The sequence below is a fragment of the Phyllobates terribilis genome, unplaced genomic scaffold (genome assembly GCF_046119375.1).
Source record: "Phyllobates terribilis strain yellow unplaced genomic scaffold, ASM4611937v1 Scaffold_1__5_contigs__length_1240528914, whole genome shotgun sequence".
Lineage (NCBI taxonomy): Eukaryota > Metazoa > Chordata > Amphibia > Anura > Dendrobatidae > Phyllobates > Phyllobates terribilis.
Window position 1 is genome coordinate 966792078 of NW_027362761.1, and position 20759 is coordinate 966812836.

Genomic DNA, 20759 nt, shown 5'->3' on the forward strand with positions numbered 1-20759 from the left:
CATGAAAATAAATAAGTATGCAATTGACTTTCATACTGTACAGCTGGTTTCCATGGTGCTTGATTAAAGTGCCTGGCTGAGTGTGCACAATAGTTACATTCCAGGAGAGGGGTTAACTCTTAACATACCAGTTAACTCTCTCCACCAATTGATTTAATTTACAACAGTAAGCTGCTCACCACGCTCCACTTTCCTCCCTCTCAAGCTGTTTTTATCAATCCTATAGAACAGTGTTTCCCAATCCCCCATCCTCACGGCCCCCCACAGGTCATGTTTTCATACCTGTATATTTTTTAACTTGCATAGAAAAAATGATCATTCATCAGCAGATAAATTAGTTTGAACATGATGATAACATTTATCAACATGATGATTTCTGCATTCAGCCACATTTTGTATTTTTGCATATACAATGTGGCTTGTTTATGTAGCAACATAGACTAGTGACTATCACAATCGACAGATACTGAATATCTATTGACACAGCACATATTGTGTATAAATGACATTGTCAATACTAATCTTGAATTTAAAGGGAAACCATCGTATGATTCATGTTGTCCAAACCGTGGACAGCAGGATTCAGATTCTGGTTTTGTTATTGTGTCTGTGTATGTTTTACTCTGGCAAACTGCTGTGTTTCAGAGAAAATATACTTTCAAAACCTGGCCAGGGACTATGACCCCGATTCATCAAAGTGTTTACTCTAGAAATCTGGAGTAAACACTTTGAAAAGTTGCAATTTTTTTGTCCAACCTGAGGTTACTCAAAAATTTTGTGACATTTGGTGTTTTCAGTTTCGGCAGGAGTAAGATTTGTGGAGACGCGCACAGAGGCGCACGCCACTTTTAAGACGCTCCTTATTCATTAAGAGACGTGTGCATTTTAATGAACAAGGTTCCTCTAACTTCAAGACGAGCCCTCATCAAGACTGGAGTGAACAACACAGATCTTGATGAAATGAGGTTTATGTGTCTCTGCTGTTTACTCTAAGGCAGGTTACTTATTGCTTCTTTCTTCAAGAACGACTCCCCTAGACTGACAGGTATTTTTGTATAGGGGGAAAACTGTTAATCAAAGGGATCGGGGTGAGAGAAAATGCCAGGGACCCTAATGATTATAATGGCATTAGTTAAATTACCGTTATTTTTCAGGGGTATAAGGCACAGCAATCATGCTACATCTTAAACGAAATACTGCAAGTTTAATAAAAACTATAAAATCCATTTCACTATTTCCCATATTGTAAAAAATGTATTAAAATAGTTTTGCAGATAATATATATATTTTTTTAAATATTGGGATATCAGAAATATTTAGTAAATGCAGATAGAACCAGAGTACTTCTACAAAATAAATGACTTTTCATATAAAAGCTGGTGAATCAGAAAGCAGTCACATTTATCAATAAATGTGTGCAATATTGCAGTATGAGAACTTAACTCATTTTCCAGTCCAGAAACACTTGATGTTGTTTCTCACACTCACATTTAATTGACAACACAGGTAGCACCCTTCACAGTCCTAAAGCAGAAAAGATGAGAACATGTCCTGCAATAGTACAGAACATAAGCAAAGCTTCCACCACAAAGGGGATTTTATTCAGCGTAGAAAAACGTTCCTATAAAATGGCATATAGAAACAGTCTCCAGGTCACCCCCTTGCCCTTTACTCCGCATTTCACCTAGGGCATCTTTGTAGGGCATGTACGAAGTAGCAAAGAGGTGAAACTCGGAGTTTGGGGGAGATGGAAAAATTATTTCGATTTTAAAAGAAATTTTTGTAAGTAGAATAAAATCCCTTTTGCAGAAGTTTTTTTCCCATGAGTCTTTACTCAAAACTATTTAATTGTAATGTTTAGCGTACCTATCAGTCAGCACTTTATGTTTATTTTTTATTTTTCTCCCTCAGGACCATTCATCAGTGTTGTTTTGTCCAAATTAGAGAACATGATTGAGAACTCCTTGCATGTTAACTTGCTGTTGCTTGGGATCATTACACAGCTCGCCAGTTACCCTCAGCCTCTCATTCGATCCTTCCTACTCAACACAAATATGGTATTCCAGCCCAGTGTACGCTCTCTCTACCAGGTACTGTAAAATCATGTAGTAGGTGTGTATCTTAGTTTAAAATATAAATATGACAAATCATTGTCCCAGGTGTGGTTGCAATCATTTTCAAAATGCTAATGTGTAGAAATAGCCACAATATTACATTGTTATTGAGAGAAGTATTGGATTCAGATAACCAAAAATAGAAAATTCTTGCTTCCTCTGGTGCAGCACAAGGACTTTCACTCATACTATCTCATCTTATTCTTCTCTGTTCCTACTGCAATCAAATTATTTGATGAAGAATATTTGACTCAAGGTCATTCAGTGTTGTCATAGCGAAAAAATTTAAATTCATAAGACATCTCCAGGAGGGAGAAGAGCTGACACTCCAACCTCCTTTGAAGTAGGAATGCACATTGAACTTGTGTCACTAATTCTAGCTAGAGAGAGAGAAAATAATTAAAACAGGGGAAATAGAGGGAGAGAGCTGCCACTTAAAACTCCTTTGGAACAGAGACCTCCTGCAATGACCAGGTAATTACAGCAGGGAGATTTGCTAGGAAGAGACAGTAAGCCTGAAATTAGTTTATGCAGAGGTGGAGAAATACCCTTTCCCAGGAATAGTGCTTCCTTATCAAAGACTATTCTCAGACTTTTTGTCTCTGGTGTCCAGATATCAATATTGGGGTTGAAGTCTGCAGGACAGTGGTAGATAAAAGTTTAGAGACTACTTTTAATTTTTATAGTGGCAATTTGCATTAACTCTAGATTGTTGTGGAGTGATCAGATAAATTGTAAATATAATTCAACCATTTATCAGATCATTAAAGAAGTTGTCCAGTACTTTTTATGATCTCCCCAATGTATTTACCCTGTGCCCATAAGTGTTTTTGTAAATACCTTTGGTAGTCCCTCTTGCCTGTGAGTGGTGCTATTGCTGGCCGCTCACAGGCATCACCTGACCCCCGGCTGCAGCCGGCTTTTTCTTCCGCTGATGTCACGTCAAATGAGGCGTGACATCAGTGATGTGGTCCCTGCGGTGAATGTTGGGTTACCCCGCGCTTCACACCCAGCATCCACCACGCGCTTTCCCAATGAATGAGGAGAGGGAGAGCACACGGGGGATGCTGGATGTGATGCGCGGGGTAACCCCGCCCACAGCCCTTCACTCACTGTGGAGTCACGCCCGGCTGTAGCTGGAACTTGACGTACCATCAGCGGATGTCAGAGCCAGCTGCAGCCAGGGGTCACGTGATGCCTGTGAGCGGTCAGCAGGCAGCTATAAGTGCATCAGGCTTTCAGAGGCTAGCCTAGTAAAATAAGGGCAGAACAGGAACTACCGTATTTTTCGGACTATAAGACGCACCGGACCATAAGACGCACCCCAAATTTTGGGGTGGAAAATAGGGAAAAAAATATTTTTTATAAGATGGGGTCCGTCTTATAGTCTGATTAGGTATCTTACCTGGGGGGTGGTGGAGCAGGAGGCAGGGTCCTTCAGGAAACCGGCCCGGCGGGAGTGGAGGAATGCTGCGGACCCTGGATACATGAAGCCAGTGCTCCAGCAGCTGTGAGTTGCGGTGATGGTGGAGCAGGATCGCAGGTCCCTCCATTCCCTGCCTCAGGAACTCGGCGGCAGCAGAAGAGGTGAGATGCCTGTGGACTTGCCTGGGGCCTGTGGACTTGCCTGGGGCCTGTGGACTGGCCTGGGGCCTGAGGGCTTGCCTGGGGTCTTGCCTGGGGCCTGTGGACTGGCCTGGGGCATGTGGATGGGCCTGGGGCCTGTGGATGGGCCTGGGGCCTGGACCTGTGAGCGGCGTCCGGCAGTGAAGCAGGGGAGCCGGGGCCTGTGCCGGGCTGTGAGTGGTTTCCAGCGATGTGGCAGAGCAGTGTGTGCAGCTTCCGGTGGCTGTGGCTATCTTCCTGAGGCTGTGATCTACAGGAAAATGGCCGCCGGAGCTCCGGGTCGGCGCATGTGCCGGCTCCAGCGGCCATTTTCCCGTGGATCACAGCCTCGGGAAGATGGTCGCGGCCACCGGAAGCTGCACACGCTGCTCTGCCGCACCGCCGGACACCTCTCACAGCCCGGCAGAAGCCCCGACTCCTCTGCCTCACCACCGGATGCCTCTCACAGCCCGGCACAGGCCCCGGCTCCTCTGCTTCACCACCCGACACCAGCACAGGTACAGGCCCCAGCTCCAGCCGCATCTCACCTCTGCTGCCGCCGGAGGACCCTGCGGTCCCCGCTCCACCACCACCGGTAAAGTAACGTTCGGACCATAAGACGCGCCCCCATTTTCCTTCCAAATTTTTGGGAAAAAAGTGCGTCTTATGGTCCGAAAAATACGGTACTTCTCTCCAAGAAAAGGATCAAGGAAAGACTGATATTCTGCAGGAAGTACAGGGTTTAGACTGCAGAGGACTGGGGTAAAGTCATTTTCTCTGTTGAAGCCCCCTTAAGACTGTTTGGTACATATGGAAAAATGATTGTCTGGAGCATTGTATGGTGAGCAATACCATAAGTCATGTGTCATGCCAACAGTAAAACATCCTGAGACCTTTCATGTGTGGAGCTCACTTAAATTGTGCCTATGAATATTGCAATGAATAAAGAATGGTGTCTAAACATCCTCCAAAAGCAACTTCTCCCAACGCTCAAGGAGCAATTTTTAGATGAGCAATGCTATTTCCAGCATGTTGGAGTACCAAGTCAAAAGGCAAAAGTAATAACTAAGTGTCTTAGTGAACAAAATATTGAAATTATAGGTTAATGGCCAGGAAACTCCCCAGATCTCAATCCCATAGAAAACCTGTGGTGAATACTCAAAAATACAGAAATTATGATAAACCCCAATCACTGATTAGACAAGAATTGCTTGACATCAATGAAGATTTGGCCCAGAAGCTGATATCCAGAATACCTGGGTAAATTTCAGAACTTTTGAAAAACAAGGGTTAATTATGTAAATACTGAGTCCTTGCAAAAACATGACATATTTCTAAGTGTAAAAACGTTACATTCTTATAATTGTGCTTACGTACCCATAGAAACCTCTGACTAATAGATATAAAAACACTAAAGCAGCAAACTTTGTGAAAACCAAAATTTGCGTTAGTCTCAAAACTTTGGGCCACAACTATAGAAATCGCAATATTCAGAAACTGCTGTTATATTCCCACAGTTTAGTACAGATGTTGCCATTGTAAATTTGCTGTGGAATTTTTGCTTTGGAAATTTCACAGCAAATACATCCCATGGGAATGTACTCTTAAAAAGCAGGATAATTTGGAATTTAAACTTGATTTGTCTCTCACATAAACCATGTAGAAAAGCATGATATGGCTACAACAAGGTTAAATTGCTTTTTGTTCACATGCCAGCATTAAAGGGAACCCGTCAGTAGAAATAATGCTGTTAACCTGCAGATATGGGGTTAATCTTCAGGTTAATAGAGTTGTTATGCTGCCCGGCGCCTGCACACAGTCGAATGCAGCGGGGAGAAAATTAACTTTATTCTCCCCATCAGCATTCGGTTTCAGTCATTGAGGTGGGGTCGGTGCCTGTTCAATCACCGCTCCGACTATACAGAGTGGCGGCTGTAACTGCACCCCCAGCCCTGACTGACAGCTGAGCCCCAATGCAAAGGGAGTGTCAGTCAGGGCCAGGGGCGCAGTTACAGCAGCTGCTTTGCATACTCAGAGCGGTGACTGTACTGGTGCTGCACCCACCCCCATGACTGAACCAGTGCTGCACCCGCCCCCATGACTGAAACGGAATGCTGGCGGGGAGAATAAAGTTCATTTTCTAACCCTCTGCATTTGGCTGAGTGCAGGCGCCGGGCAGCATAATAACGCTGTTAATCTGCAGAATGCCTGCATATTTTCTGGTGACAGGTTCCCTTTAATATGTCCAGGGAATGTCTGGATTCTCATACTCATAAATTTGCCATGGAATTTTTGCTTTGATAACTACAAAGCAAATTCTTCTCAAAGGAACATTCCCTCAGAAAATGCTCTCGTTTGGTATCTAATCCTTTCCTGATTGAGCAATTTTCCATTTTTTCCTCTTCCATTTTTTTCTTCCATTCTTCCAGGAGCAAAAGTTTTTTTTTATTTTTTTTTTAGTTACACATAGACATATGAAGGCTTGATTTCTTGTGGTATGAGTTGTAGTTTTGAATTACACCATTCATTTTATCATACCATGTATTTTTAAAAAAAGTTCTAATTAATGTGAAGTTGCACAAAAAACATAATTCTGCAATAGTTTTTTGGGGTTTTATTTTTACAGCATTTATTGTGCTGTCAAAATGCCCTAGTAATATGAATCTTCTGCTTACTACAATTACAGTGATACTAAACTTGTATAGTTTTTATTTCCGTGGTACAAAAAAATGTGAAAATTGTAAGGAAAAAAATTCACTTGTGTCGCCATTTTCCGAGACTTCTTTGATAGAGCTGTGGGAGGGCTTGATTTGTTGATGTTTTGATTAATCCCATTTTGAGGTAGATACAATGTTTTGATCACTTCTTATAGCATTTTTTTTTTGCTGTGTTGCTGCAAACAAAAAAAAAGAAAAGGAATTCTGTTTCAATTATTTTTCTATATACAACTTTTACTGATCAGGTCAATTCATTTTATATTTTGATAGATCAAACTTTCAAGGTCATGGTGATACTATTTTTTTTGTTTTAATGGGGAAAAGTGAGGTAATAGAATTTTTTCTATACTTTTAATATAAATGTATATTTTTTACATTTTTTTTTACTTCCCGCAGGTAACTTGAACCTGCGATCTTTCAATCACTTATACTATGTACTGCAATAACACTGTATTGCAGTATATAGTAAAAATCATCACAATCTGCACAGTAAGGCAGGGAACATTATTGCGTAGGGTAACCCAGGGCCATTGTAGGTCATGCTGACAATGTTTCAATTGTCCCATTAGATCTCGTCTCATGCTTCCTGACCAAAGACTAGTTAAAAGAGTAACTGCACTTTATTTACAGCATCTTTAACGCTCTTTTCTGCATTAACATTATTGTTTTATAATTTGTGTTCTTATCCTTTATTTATGGGGTGATGCTAATAATGAAACAAAGATAATTCCTCACTGAGATTTCAACACTTAAATGTTGCGGTTAGAGGCTGGTAACAGCTGTATTACACAGCCACCACCCACCACGTAATGTGCAAGCTCATCACCTGAGTCCTTTACATACAGCCGCACCCGATGTGTTACACATACACATAACATATCCATCTTATACATCTTTTTCCCATAATGTTGAACTCGAATTATGGAACTTGACCCTGTGATCAATTAATTGTCATTGAAGCCATGACATAATAGAACATCATGGGGAATTAACATTTTATTGTACATTCCAAGAGAAATAAACCAGTCCCTTGATTTTAAATAAAAAATAATTTTGCTTTTTATTAATCCATTTATATTAGACATGCTTTATATAGGTTTTTTTAATAATTCTATTTTCTGGTGCTTATGACTCCTAATTTATCTATTCTACCCAGATCAACAAGGACCACCAATATCAGTGTCCTTTAGGGGCTTTATGTATTTGTCACACAGACTTTAGCCATAGAAGTGGTACAGTACGGTCTTGTTCCAATGTTAAATGCATTGCAGGTTGTAAAGAATACTCAATGAATTCATAAATAACTAAAAAGCAAAAAATAAACGTGTTAAAAGATATAAACAACATATAAAGTACAAGATGCTTTTTATCTAGAAAAAAATGGAATTATAGGGACAGGAGCACTTAAATGGCTATTATGATACTTGATGGCGGTGGAAGAGAAAAATGCGATAACAGAAATAATCTTAGTACAGTGAAGGTTTGTCAGATCTCAGTGAAATGACTTCATTCTCTACGACTCCGATGAGTCCTTTCTGTTCTGTTGATAGACACCTAGTACACATCGACAACAAAATGCTTCTTTTTTTATATTAGACGCTGAGGGAATGGAGTAAACCTCAATGGCACAACGTGCTCTGCCTGAAATCTCTTCAAATGATAGACTTTCTAAACACCCTTCAAGTATTACAGCTTCCAATCTATTCAGTAGCAAAAGACATGTTGTCTTCTTAAGGTCTCATTCAGACATCTCTGAATCACGTACGTGTTCTAGCAGTGTTTTTCACGGATAGAACATGTATCCATTAAAGTCTCTATGTGACTGTTCACATGTCTATTTTTAATCCGAATTATAGATCAAAATTACCCATAAAAGTCTATGGATCCATGCAAAATCACTGACAGCACACATTGTCATCCACGTGCAGTCTGTCAGTTTTTAACATTTTAGTGGATAGGAGAAGCTTGGCAATTTTTATATTTATTTTTTAATATGAGAAAATCACTGATGCTGAAAAATTCAAACACTGAAAAATAAAATGGTGATGAAAATGAAATCCAAAACTCTGACTCCGTATTATAAAAATCACTGATGTCTGAATGAGACCTAAAATTAATGTTTTTATGTACCGTATTTTTCGGACTATAAAATGCATCGGACCATAAGACGCACCTAGGTTTTAGAGGAGGAAAATAGAAAAAAAAATGTAAGCAAAAAATGTGGTCACGATGCACTGTTAAGGGGGAGCGGGTCTGCTGCTGACACTGAAATAGGGGTAATGTCCCCCAATTCTGATAATATCCCCCTTCCTGGTAGATATGCCCCCCCTTCCTATTATACGTGGCTCCCATCCCCATTCTGATATGCATGGCACCCCTCCATCCTGATATGCATGGCACCGCGCATCCTTATCCTGGTATGCATGGCACCCCTCATCCCTATCCTGGTATGCATGGCACCCCTCATCCTTATTCTGGTATGCTTGGCACCCCTCATCCTTACCCTGGTATGTATGGCCCCTCATCCTTATCCTAGTATGCATGGTCCCCCTAATACCCATCAGGCTGCACAAAGAAAAATAAACACTCCTACTCACCTTTCTTCTCTCTCCTCCAGCGCTGCATCCTGTCTGCCCGCACTGATTTCTACATGTGAGCCGCGCATGACGTCACTGCCATGCGCGGCTCACAAGGAGAGATCAGCTGTCGGAAGTCACTGCTCCCCACGCCGGGACTGTGTGCGCGGGGAGCAGTGACTTCATGCTCCTTAATAGCCGACACACAGCGTAGCCGCAGCGCAGCTCCTGCTGCTGCCGGGCGATCGCGTGTGCCCGCTGTTAAAGAGCATGAATATTCACCCACGCCCATGGGCGTGGAGAGGGGGTGAATATTCATGCCCTTTAATAGCGGGCACACGCGATCGCCCGGCAGCAGCAGGAGCTGCGCTACTGATACAGTGTGTGCCGCTATTAAGGAGCATGAATATTCAGTGCTCCCCACGCTTATGGGCATGGAGAGCACTGAATATTCATTTTCTTTAGCAGCGGGGACAGAGTAGGCTGCAGCAGGTGGCTGCTGCCTCCTGTGCCCTGCTCCTCCGCCGCAACCGCTCCCCCAGCACAGTATATATATATATATATATATATATATATATATATATATATATATATATATATACCCCCCCAGCAACATTCGGACTATAAGACGCACCCCCCCATTTTCCTCCAAAATTTTGGAGGAAAAAGTGTGTCTTATAGTCCGAAAAATACGTTAAATATTTTTCTATCATTATATAATCCATAATGTATCCCTGAAATTTTAAGAATAATATTCTTTTCAACTCTTTTACAAATTTGTATTTAATGAGAAGTGAAAAGAACTTTTTCAAACCATTTAGGTAAATTTAGTAACTGATTTCAGTCCAGAGTGGTATAATGTGTCATGTTTAGTCCAGGGCATTGGGAGTGCACGGCTAATCTCTGTGGTGGTCTTTAAATCCCTGTCATGTGCCAGTGAAGGCTAGTAGTACAAAGAGAAGGGGCGACATCATGCTCATAGCAGATCAGGTGTGAAGGTTACCTGAGTAAGTATGCATGTAGGTATATATACACATACAGCTCTGGCAAAAATTAAGAGACCACTGCACAGTTTTCTAGTAATCACTATCTCTACATGTCTGACAGCCATTCCATTCCAGTGTCAGTTGAATTCCAACCAAAGTACACCTCATTATACTTAATGTGCTTCTGATTAGGTGATCACCTGAACCAAATCTTATATAACGAGGGAAAGTATAAAAAACACTGCTGTGGTCTTCACAATCCTCTTGCAATAGGACAAGCTGGATGGCAAAACAAGTGCTAGGAATAGCCCAAAAGTAATTTGAATGAAAAAATAACTTTTAACCATGCCAAAGGAGTTGAAAAGAAAAGTCTTGAGTGAGGAAAAGAAGGGCTCAATTCTGGTTTTACTAGCTTAGGGATACAGTGAGCATCATGTTGCCTTCATCATTAAAATTTTGAAGACGGCAGTCCATTACAACAATGTCAAGCAGCAGACATTGGGGACAACAAAGCTACAGACTGGCAGAGGGCGAAAGCGACTCTCCACTGACCAAGATGACCGTCATCTTATTCGAATGTCACTCAGCAACTGCAGGATGACATCAAGTGACCTACAAAAGGAATGGCCAATGGCAGCTGGGGTAAAGTACATGGCAAGAACAGTTCGTAACAGGCACCTAGAGGCAGGCCTCAAGTCATGTAAAGCTAGAAAAAAGCCTTTCATCAATGAGAAGCAAAGGAGAGCCAGGCTGAAGTTTGCCAAAGACCATAAGGATTGGACCATAGAGGACTGGAGTAAGGTAATCTTCTCTGATGAGTCTAATTTTCAGTTTTGCCCAACACCTGGTCGTCTAATGGTTAGACGGAGACCTGGAGAGGCATACAAGCCACAGTGTCTTGCACCCACTGTGAAATTTGGTGGAGGATTGGTGATTATCTGGGGATGCTTCAGCAAGGCTGGAATTGGGCAGGTTAATCTTTGTGAAGGACGTATGAATCAAGCCGCATACAAGCTTATCCTTGAAAAATACTTGCTTCCTTCTGATCAGGCAATGTTCCCCAACTCTGAGGACTGTTTTTTCCAGCAGGACAATGCCCCATGCCACACAGCTAGGTCAATCAATGTGTGGATGAAGGAGCACCACATCAAGACCCTGTCATGGCCAGCCCAATCTCCAGACCTGAACCCCATTGAAAACCTCTGGAATGTAATCAAGAGGAAGATGGATAGTCACAAGCCATCAATCAAAGAAGAACTGCTTAAATTTTGTGCCAGGAGTGGCATAAGGTCGCCCAAAAGCAGTGTGAAAGACTGATGGAAAGCATGCCAAGACACATGAAAGCTGTGAATAAAAATCGTGGTTATTCGACCAAATATTTATTTCTGAACTCTTCCTGAGTTAAAACATGAGTATTGTTGTTTCTAAATGAATAAGAACTTGTTTTCTTTGCATTATTTGAGGTCTGAAAGCACTGTTTCTTCTTTATTATTTTGACGATTTCTCATTTGCTGCAAATAAATACAAACTTTTTAGCTTTGAATTTTGGAGACATGTTGTCAATAGTGATGAGCGAGCATGCTCGCAACTGCTCGGTACTCGCCTGAGCATCTCACTGCTCGAGATGCTCAACGATTGCCGAGTATTTCCGGGGTTGTTCAGCGGGAGCTCGGGTCCCCTCCCTGCATGTTTACATAGTAACATAGTTTTTAAGGTTGAAAGAAGACTAAGTCCATCTAGTTCAACCCATAGCCTAACATGTTGATCCATAGGAAGGCAAAAAAAACCCCATGTGGCAAACACTAAGCTCCACATTGGGGAAAAAAAATCCTTCCCGACTCCATACGACAATCAGACTAGTTCCCTGGATCAACGCCCTATCAAGGAATCTAGTATATATAACCTGTAATATTATACTTTTCAAAAAAGGCATCCATGCCCTTTTTAAATTTTAATAGTGAATCACTCATTACAACATCATGCGGCAGAGAGTTCCATAGTGTCACTGCTCTTACAGTAAAGAATCCCCGTCTGTGATTATGATTACACCTTCTTTCCTCCAGACGTAGAAGATGCCCCCTTATCCCCGTCTCTGGCCTCAGAGTAAAAAGATCAGTAGACAGGTCTTTGTACTGTCCCCTCATATACTTGTACATAGTAATAAGATCACCCCTAAGCCTTCGTTTCGTTTTTCCACAGTAAATAACCCCAAGTGTAATAACCTGTCTTGGTATTGCAGACCCCCCATTCCTCTAATAACCTTGGTCGCTCTTCTTTCGCACCCTCTCTAGTTCATCTATGTCTTTCTTATACAACGGAGACCAGAACTGTACACAGTATTCTAAGTGTGGTCGCACTAATGACTTGTATAGAGGTAAAATTATGTTCTCCTCATGAGCATCTATGCCTCTTTTAATGCATCCCATTATTTTATTTGCCTTTGCAGCAGCTGCCTGACACTGGCCACTAAACGTGAGCTTGTCGTCCACCAATACACCCAAGTCTTTCTCAGTTACAGTTTTGCCCAGTGTTTTACAATTAAGCATATATTTATACATTTTATTTCCTCTGCCCAAGTGCATTACCTTACATTTATCCTCATTAAAGCTCATTTGCCATTTATCAGCCCAAGCTTCTAGTTTCACATAGATCCTCCTGTAATATAAAATTGTGCTCCTCTGTATTGATTACCCTGCAGAGTTTAGTGTCATCTGCAAATATTGAAATATTACTCTGTATGCCCCCTACAAGGTCATTAATAAATATGTTAAAAAGAAGGGGGCCCAATACTGACCCCTGTGGTACTCCACTGTTAACTGAGACCCAGTCTGAGTGTTTTCCATTAATAACCACCCTTTGTTTCCTATCACTGAGCCAATTCTTAACCCACATACATATATTTTCCCCTATCCCCATTGTTCTTATTTTATGTATCAACCTTTTGTGTGGAACCGTATCAAAAGCTTTTGAAAAGTCCATATACACAATATCCACTGCATTTCCTTTGTCCAGTCCGGAACTTGCCTCCTCATAAAAACTGATCAGATTAGTTTGACAGGAACGGTCCCTCGTAAACCCATGTTGATATTGGGTCATGAGGTTGTTCTTCTTCAGATACTCTAGTATAGCATCTCTTAGGAAACCCTCCAGGATTTTACCCACAGTAGAGGTTAAGCTTACTGGTCTATAATTTCCAAGTTCAGTTTTTGTCCCCTTTTTGAATATTGGCACCACATTTGCTATACGCCAGTCCTGTGGTACAGACCCTGTTATTATGGAATCTTTAAAGATTAAAAATAATGGTCCATCTATGACGTTACTTAATTCCTGCAGTACTCGTGGGTGTATCCCATCCGGGCCGGGGGATTTGTCAACTTTAGTGATTTTTAGACGCCGCCGTACTTCCTGCTGGGTTAAGCAAGTGACATTTAATGGAGAATTTTTGTTATCACTAATCATGTTTTCTGTCATGAGATTTTCTTGTGTAAATACGGTTGAAAAAAAATCATTTAGCATATTGGCTTTTTCCTCATCCTCATCCACCATTTCACCCAGACTATTTTTAAGGGGGCCAACACTATCATTTTTTAGTTTTTACTATTTATGTAGTTAAAGAATATTTTGGGGTTATTTTTACTTTCTCTGGCAATGATTCTCTCTGCCTCAATCTTTGCTGCCTTGATTTGGTTTTTACAGAATTTATTTCATTTTCTATATTTATTTAATGCCTCATCACTACCTACTTGCTTTAGTTCTCTCAATGCTTTCTTTTTGTCACTTATTGCGCCCTTTACAGCTCTATTTAGCCATAGTGGTTTCCTTCTATTTCTAGCATGTTTATTCCCATAGGGTATATATTGTGCACAGGTCCTATTCAGGATGCTAATAAATGTCTCCCATTTGCTTTGTGTAGCTTTATGTCTCAGGATATCGTCCCAGTTTATTGCACTAAGATCATCTCTCAACCGTTGGAAATTTGCCTTCCTGAAGTTTAGTGTCCTTGTAACCCCTCTACTACACATCTTATTAAAGGTTACATGAAAACTTATTATTTTGTGATCACTATTATCCAAGTGTCCCCCAACTCGTATATTTGATATGCGGTCTGGCCTATTGGTTAATATTAGGTCTAGCAGTGCCCCCCTTCTTGTTGGGTCCTGAACCAGTTGTGAAAGGTAATTGTCTCTCATAGTTGTCAAAAACCTATTACCTTTGCTTGAACTACAGGTTTCTGGCCCCCAATGTATTTCAGGGTAGTTGAAGTCCCCCATAATAATGACTTCTCCTTGAGTCGCTGCTTCATCTATCTGCTTTACGAGGATATTCTCCGCTGCTTCCATTATTTTTGGAGACTTATAACAAACCCCTATCAGTAATTTATTATTTTTTCCCCCTCCCCTTATCTCCACCCACAGGGACTCTACATTTCCATTAGATTCACATATATCCTCCCGCAAGATGGGTTTTAAGGATGATTTTATATATAAACACCCCCCCCCCCTCGCTTGTTTGTACGGTCATTTCTGAACAGACTATAGCCCTGTAAATTAACTGCCCAGTCATGGCTCTCGTCCAGCCAGATATCCCCACCATGTCATAATTATTTTCCAACAAAATTAATTCTAATTCCTCCATTTTGTTGGTGAGGCTTCTGGCATTAGTGTACATGTATTTTATGTATCTCTCTGTACCTCTATTCCTTCTTACTTTATTGACTATTCTAACCCCACCCTCAATTTATTTATTTGTGCCCAGGTCACTATCTGCACTATCTTCCCCATCTTCCCCACCTATAAAATGAATACCCTCCCGCCCAATCCCTAGTTTAAACACTCCTCCAACCTTCTAGCCATTTTCTCCCCCAGCACAGCTGTACCCTCCCCATTGAGGTGCAGCCGGTGCCTAGCGTAGAGTCTGTAGCCAACTGAGAAGTCGGCCCAGTTCTCCAGGAACCCAAATCCCTCCTTCCTACACCAGTTCTTGAGCCACTTATTTATCTCCCTAATCTCGCGTTGCCTCACTGGCGTGGCACATGGTACCGATAGTATTTCAGAGAATACCACCTTGGAGGTCCTTGCTTTCAGCTTGCAGCCTAATTCCCTGAAATCATCTTTAAGGACTTTCCACCTACCTCTAACTTTGTCATTTGTGCCAATGTGCACCATGACCGCTGGGTCCTAACCAGCCACTCCCAGTAATCTGTCAACCCGATCAGCGATGTGCCGGACTCGAACGCCAGGTAGGCAGCACACTGTTCGACGATCCCTTTCTTTGTGACAGATTGCCCTATCTGTTCCCCTAATAATTGAGTCCCCCACTACCAGCACCTGCCTGGCCTGCCCTGCTCTCCTATTTCCCTCCTTACTGGAGCTGACACTCCTCCGGCTTTCAGGGGACATGCCTTGCTGCTGCAGTGCTACCCCTGTACCGTCACCCCCCTCATCTGCCAACTTTGCAAACTTATTGGGGTGTGCCAGATCAGGACTAGCCTCCCTGGCACTCTTCCCTCTACCCCCCCCTTCTAACTGTCACCCAGCTAGCTGCCTCACTGTCCTGAAGCTCCCTACCACCCTCCCCCACATCTACCCCAGTGAGCAGCTGCTCAGTGAGCAGCAGACTCCTTTCCATATTGTCAATCTTTAGAGCGCCAATCAACATGCAGGGATTGCCTGCCACTCACAGTCATGCCGTAGCCATGTTGGTTGTGGCATTACAGTGATTGGCTGGCCACACAGCGTCATCGGGTCTATATCAGACCTGGCGCCTCCATGTTCATCACAGTCACTCCGGAATTAGACAGTGTAGGGAGAGGTGCTGCTGCGTCAGGGAGAGATTTGCTTGTGTATTAGGTAGTGTAGGGAGAAAAAACGTACATTACACATATCCATCTTAACAAACAGTCCTTTTGAGGACTAACTAATCCATCTGCAGAGATATCAGGCAGGCAGTGTATATAGGCAGGCAGGCAGGGTATATAGCAGACTGCAGTGCATATAGCTCAAGAGGCACCATTCCAATTCTGCCTTCTGCTGCTGTTAGGTATTTCTTTACAAAGGCCCAGGTCTCAGGGGCCAGGAATACTTTTCTTTGGATCTTAATCCTCATTATTTGCTTAAAAAGCAATCCAGAGAACACAGTTTTTCTGCGCCATTTGCTTGTTGGCACTGCAGAATACAGCCAGGTCCTTTCCATATTACAGCGCTAGAAATCCAGCTATCTCCGTCAAACAGATCACATATACGTTGTCAGAAAATACTGCCATTTCTGGCCTCCATTAAAAATTTCCTTTAGTGTGTCAGTGAAGCAATTCACAGCAGTTTGCTGTTCAAACTACTTACCTACAGGCCAGGTATTTAAAACTCTGTTTTCTCCGTCACACGGATCACATATAAGTTCGCTCTAAACTCAGTCAATTGTAGTGAGCGTGGAAGATTCAGTCCTCCATTTAAAATGGGCAAGGCACGTGGCAAGGGACGGGGAACTAGACGTGATGGTAATGGTGCATGCAGTGGCTGAGGACAAGTCCGTGGGCAAGCCAAAATTGTGCCACAACAAACACCCACATCTTCTCGCCTGACCTTCCTGTCCCAATTTCTAGGGGACCGCAGCACACTATTATTGAACTCAGAGCAGTGTCAAAAGGTTGTTGGTTGGATAGCGGATAATGTTTCCAGTCACTTAGCCGCCACCACCACCCTGTCTTCCACACGGTCAAGTCTTACTAGCCGTGAATCTGGACCGCATATTCCTCACCCTGATCCTCCTTCCTCCCACCATGCCGAGTACCCAGAGACAACTGATCCCACACTTGGACACTCTAAAGAGCTGTTTACTTTTCCATTTATAGATTCGGGCCTCTCGCCGGTCCACTTGAAGCGGGGCAAGAGGAGATCGCGTGTAGCAATACCCAAATATTTTAGCAGCCACGGTCACACGAAGGCGACGGTGGGAAAGTGTAACAAGAGGTGGACGATGATGAGACACAATTGCCAGAAAGTCAGGAGGAGGACCAGGGTGCGGAAGTGGAAGACGAGGTGGTGGATGATATAGTAACTGACCCAACCTGGGAGGAGGACAGCAGCACACAGGGGGAGGGAGGCAGAGCACCCCAACAGGCAGGAAGAAGCAGTGTGGTGGCCGCAGACAGAAGGCAGGCAACCGCTCCCCGTAACACCAACACGAAGGAAGTTGCCAGTACAACTGTTAGGTCTTCCCGAGTATGGTTGTTTTTTAAAGACTCTGCCGATAACCCCAAAAAGGCCATTTGCACCTCCTGCCAGGCCAGCATCAGCAGGGGTGGCAAAACGACCAGCCTGACCACCACCAGCATGATCAGGCACATGGCAGCAAAGCACCCTACTTTATGGGCCGAACCCAGGGTCTAGGAACAGTGTCTGCAGGTGGCACCATTGCTTCTTCCGCTGTTGTGCATGCAAGCCAATCCCCTGTCCATGGTGCATGCAAAGATGCCTCCTGCCCTGCACCTGTCGTTGCGCACTCTCAAGTAGCAGCATCAGGAAGCACGTCCATGTCCTTGTCCCAGTGCAGCGTTCAGTTGTCCATACCCAAGTCCGTGGAAAGCAAGCACAAATATGCAGCCAATGCCCCACAGGCCACACTACTAAATTCTCACTTTTCACGACTGCTTTCGCTCAAAATGTTGCCTTTTAGGCTCGTGGAGACGGAAGCATTCCGCAACCTGATGGCAGCGGCCCTCCCTCGGTACTCGGTCCCCAGCTGCCACTATTTCTCCTGGTGTGCCGTCCCCGCATTACACAAGCACGTGTCCTAAAACATTAGCCGTGCCCTCAACAATGCAGTTACCGGGAAAGTCACCTAACCACGGACACGTGGACAAGTGCTTGTGGGCAGGGACGGTACATCTCACTGACGGCACACTGGGTTAACATAGTGGAAGCCGGGACCCAGTCGGACCTTGGGATGGAACACGACCTCCCGATGCCAAGGATTGCGGGCCCTAGGTCAATCAGGATAGCCCACACGGTCTACAGCTCCTGCACCTCATCCTCAGCCTCCTCCTCCTCTTCAGCCTCCATCTCCGAAATGACCACATCAGTCACAAGCTGGAAGCACTGCAGCACTGCCTCGGCCAAGCGGCAACAGGCTGTACTGAAGCTAATATGCTTAGGTGACAAACCGCACAATGCTGAAGAGTTGTGGACAGCTCTGAAAGAGCAGGCAGATCTGTTACTCACACCGCTGAACCTACAGCCAGGCATGGTCGTGTGTGACAATGGCCAGAACCTGGTGGCGGCTCTGAGGCGAGCTCACACACGTACCATGCCTGGCCCATGTGCTTAACCTCGTGGTTCAGCGGTTTCTCAAATCCTACCCGGAGCTGCTTGTTAAAGTACGCCGCCTGTGTGCCCATTTTAGAAAGTCAGCTCCAGCTTCCGCCGCCCTTGCAGTGTTTCAGCAGCGTTTGCAGCATCAGGCTCACAGACTGGTGTGTGATGTCCCCACACGTTGGAACTCTACACTGCAGATTGTGGGAAGGATTTGTGAGCACAAGAGGGCAGTTGTTGTACCAGTATCAACAAGGCCATCGGTATTCAGTTCAGACTCCACATATAAGACCTCAGGAGTGGACATGGATGTCAGACAAATGTACCATCCTCCAAAACTTTGAGGCCTCCACCAAGATGGTGAGCGGTGATGACGCCATAATTAGTGTTACCATCCTACTTCTCTGTCTTCTGAAACTCTCTCTGCTCACAATCAAAGAGGATGCATTGCAGATGGAGCACGATGAGATGGAGCAAGGAACCATACAGGGTGATTACACACAGCAAAGCCTCATCTCATCCCAACGTGGATTGAGTGACAATGAGGAAGAGGAGGAGGAGCAAGGACAGGAGCTAGTTTCATGCACTATAGACGGTACTACCTGCACAGCTGTCATACCGTCTGTTCAGCGTGGATGGCCATAGGACAGAGAGGAGGAGGAGAGCATGGTCAGTCATCCTCTTGGTGAGGACACGGAAGTCTTGCCTGTTAGTAGTCTGGCACGCATGGCCGAGTTTATGTTACGCTGCCTTTCCCATGACCCTCGCGTTCTCAAAATTTTGGGTGACAGTCATTACTGGTTGGTGACACTTCTAGACCCACGCTACAAGGAGAACTTTATATCTCTTATTCCTGAGGCGGAGAGGTCTACAAAAATGGGGCTGTACCAGAAGGAACTATTAAAAAATTTCCCATCTGAAAACGCTGGTGGAAAAAGGGCACACTTCGTTGGACAACCAAGGAGTACAGGCGAGAGAGACACAACTTCAATCCAGCAGAGGCAGGGGAACACTGTCAAAGTTCTGGGAGAGTTTTCTCAGACCCTCCCATCGCACAGGCCCTGAGGCACTGGGTACTCTCACAAGGAGTGCAAAGTTTGGGAAGATGCTGAGGGAGTACCTTGCCGACCGTACCAACGTCCTCCGTGATTCCTCTGTGCCTTATAATTATTGGGTATCCAATCTGGATACGTGGAATGAACTGGCTCTCTATGTCTTGGAGGTCCTGGCCTGCCCTGCCGCCAGCGTTTTATCAGAGCGGGTTTTTAGTGCCGCTGGTGGAATTATAACTGATAAGCGCATCCGCCTGGATTGGGCCAGACTTCTCAACACCACCGAATGATAGCAGCGTAACATAAACTCAAATCCAGTGTCTTTTCTTGGGAGGTGTATTCCCATGCACCTTTTCACACCCACACATGGGTATACGCTTCCTGATTTTGGCTATTTGCTCTTGTCCTCCTCCTTCTCCTCATCCTCCACCACCATATCACCAGAGTGACCGTGGTCCATGATGCAACACCCACATAATTTTTTTAAAGGGTGTTTATGATGCCCTTAAAAAAATTTTTTTAGACAGTATGTTCATGTATACCCCCCAGGGGTAAATGTTTGTCAGCCCATAAACTTAGTGCATGGGCATTACAAGTATAGGAGGCCCGCTTCTTTCTAATGGGAACATTTTTTTATGAGGCCCTCCTCCACGTCTCTTCCAAGGGGCATTGAAGTGCCTCCAAATTTTTGGCAGCCCTTGCATTCACTGCATAGGCCAACACTATGGGAGACTCTTTCCTTTCTAAATGGAATTTGTCGTTACTTTGGCCCTGCTCTATGTGTCCTTAAATTCTTAGTGGGGTTTTTCCTAAAATTGGTCAGCCATTGGACTCACTGCATACCCTATAACTGTATAGCAGACCCTCTCCTTTCTAATGGGAACATGTCGTACTTGTTACTGTGGCCCTGCTCTGTGTGTCTTTAAATTCTTAGTGGGGTTTTTCCTAAAATTGGTCAGCCATTGGACTCACTGCATACCCTATAACTGTATAGCAGACCCTCTCCTTTCTAATGGGAACATGTCGTACTTGTTACTGTGGCCCTGCTCTGTGTGTCTTTAAATTCTTAGTGGGGTTTTTCCTAAAATTGGTCAGCCGTTGGACTCACTGCATGCCCTATAACTGTATAGCAGGCTCTCTCCTTTTAAATGGAATTTGTCGTTACTGTGGCCCTGCTCTATGTGTCTTTAAATTCTTAGTGGGGTTTTTCCTAAAATTGGTCAGCCGTTGGACTCACTACATACCATCTAACTGTATAGCAGACCCTCTCCTTTCTAATGGGAACATGTCGTACTTGTTACTGTGGCCCTGCACTGTGTGTCTTTAAATTCTTAGTGGGGTTTTTCCTAAAATTGGTCAGCCGTTGGACTCACTGCATACTCTATAACTGTATAGCAGATTCT

General features: G+C 43.7%; 1 protein-coding gene across 2 annotated transcripts in view; it reads left to right on the top strand.

The window, feature by feature from the left end:
* Positions 1–20759, top strand: part of FHIP1A (FHF complex subunit HOOK interacting protein 1A) — a 412196-nt gene that overhangs the window by 370699 nt on the left and 20738 nt on the right. For both annotated transcript variants that reach the window (XM_073642529.1, XM_073642528.1), the window contains one exon: positions 1912–2090. In XM_073642529.1, coding sequence (XP_073498630.1) covers positions 1912–2090 — 179 coding nt within the window. The remainder of the gene's footprint in view (positions 1–1911; positions 2091–20759) is intronic.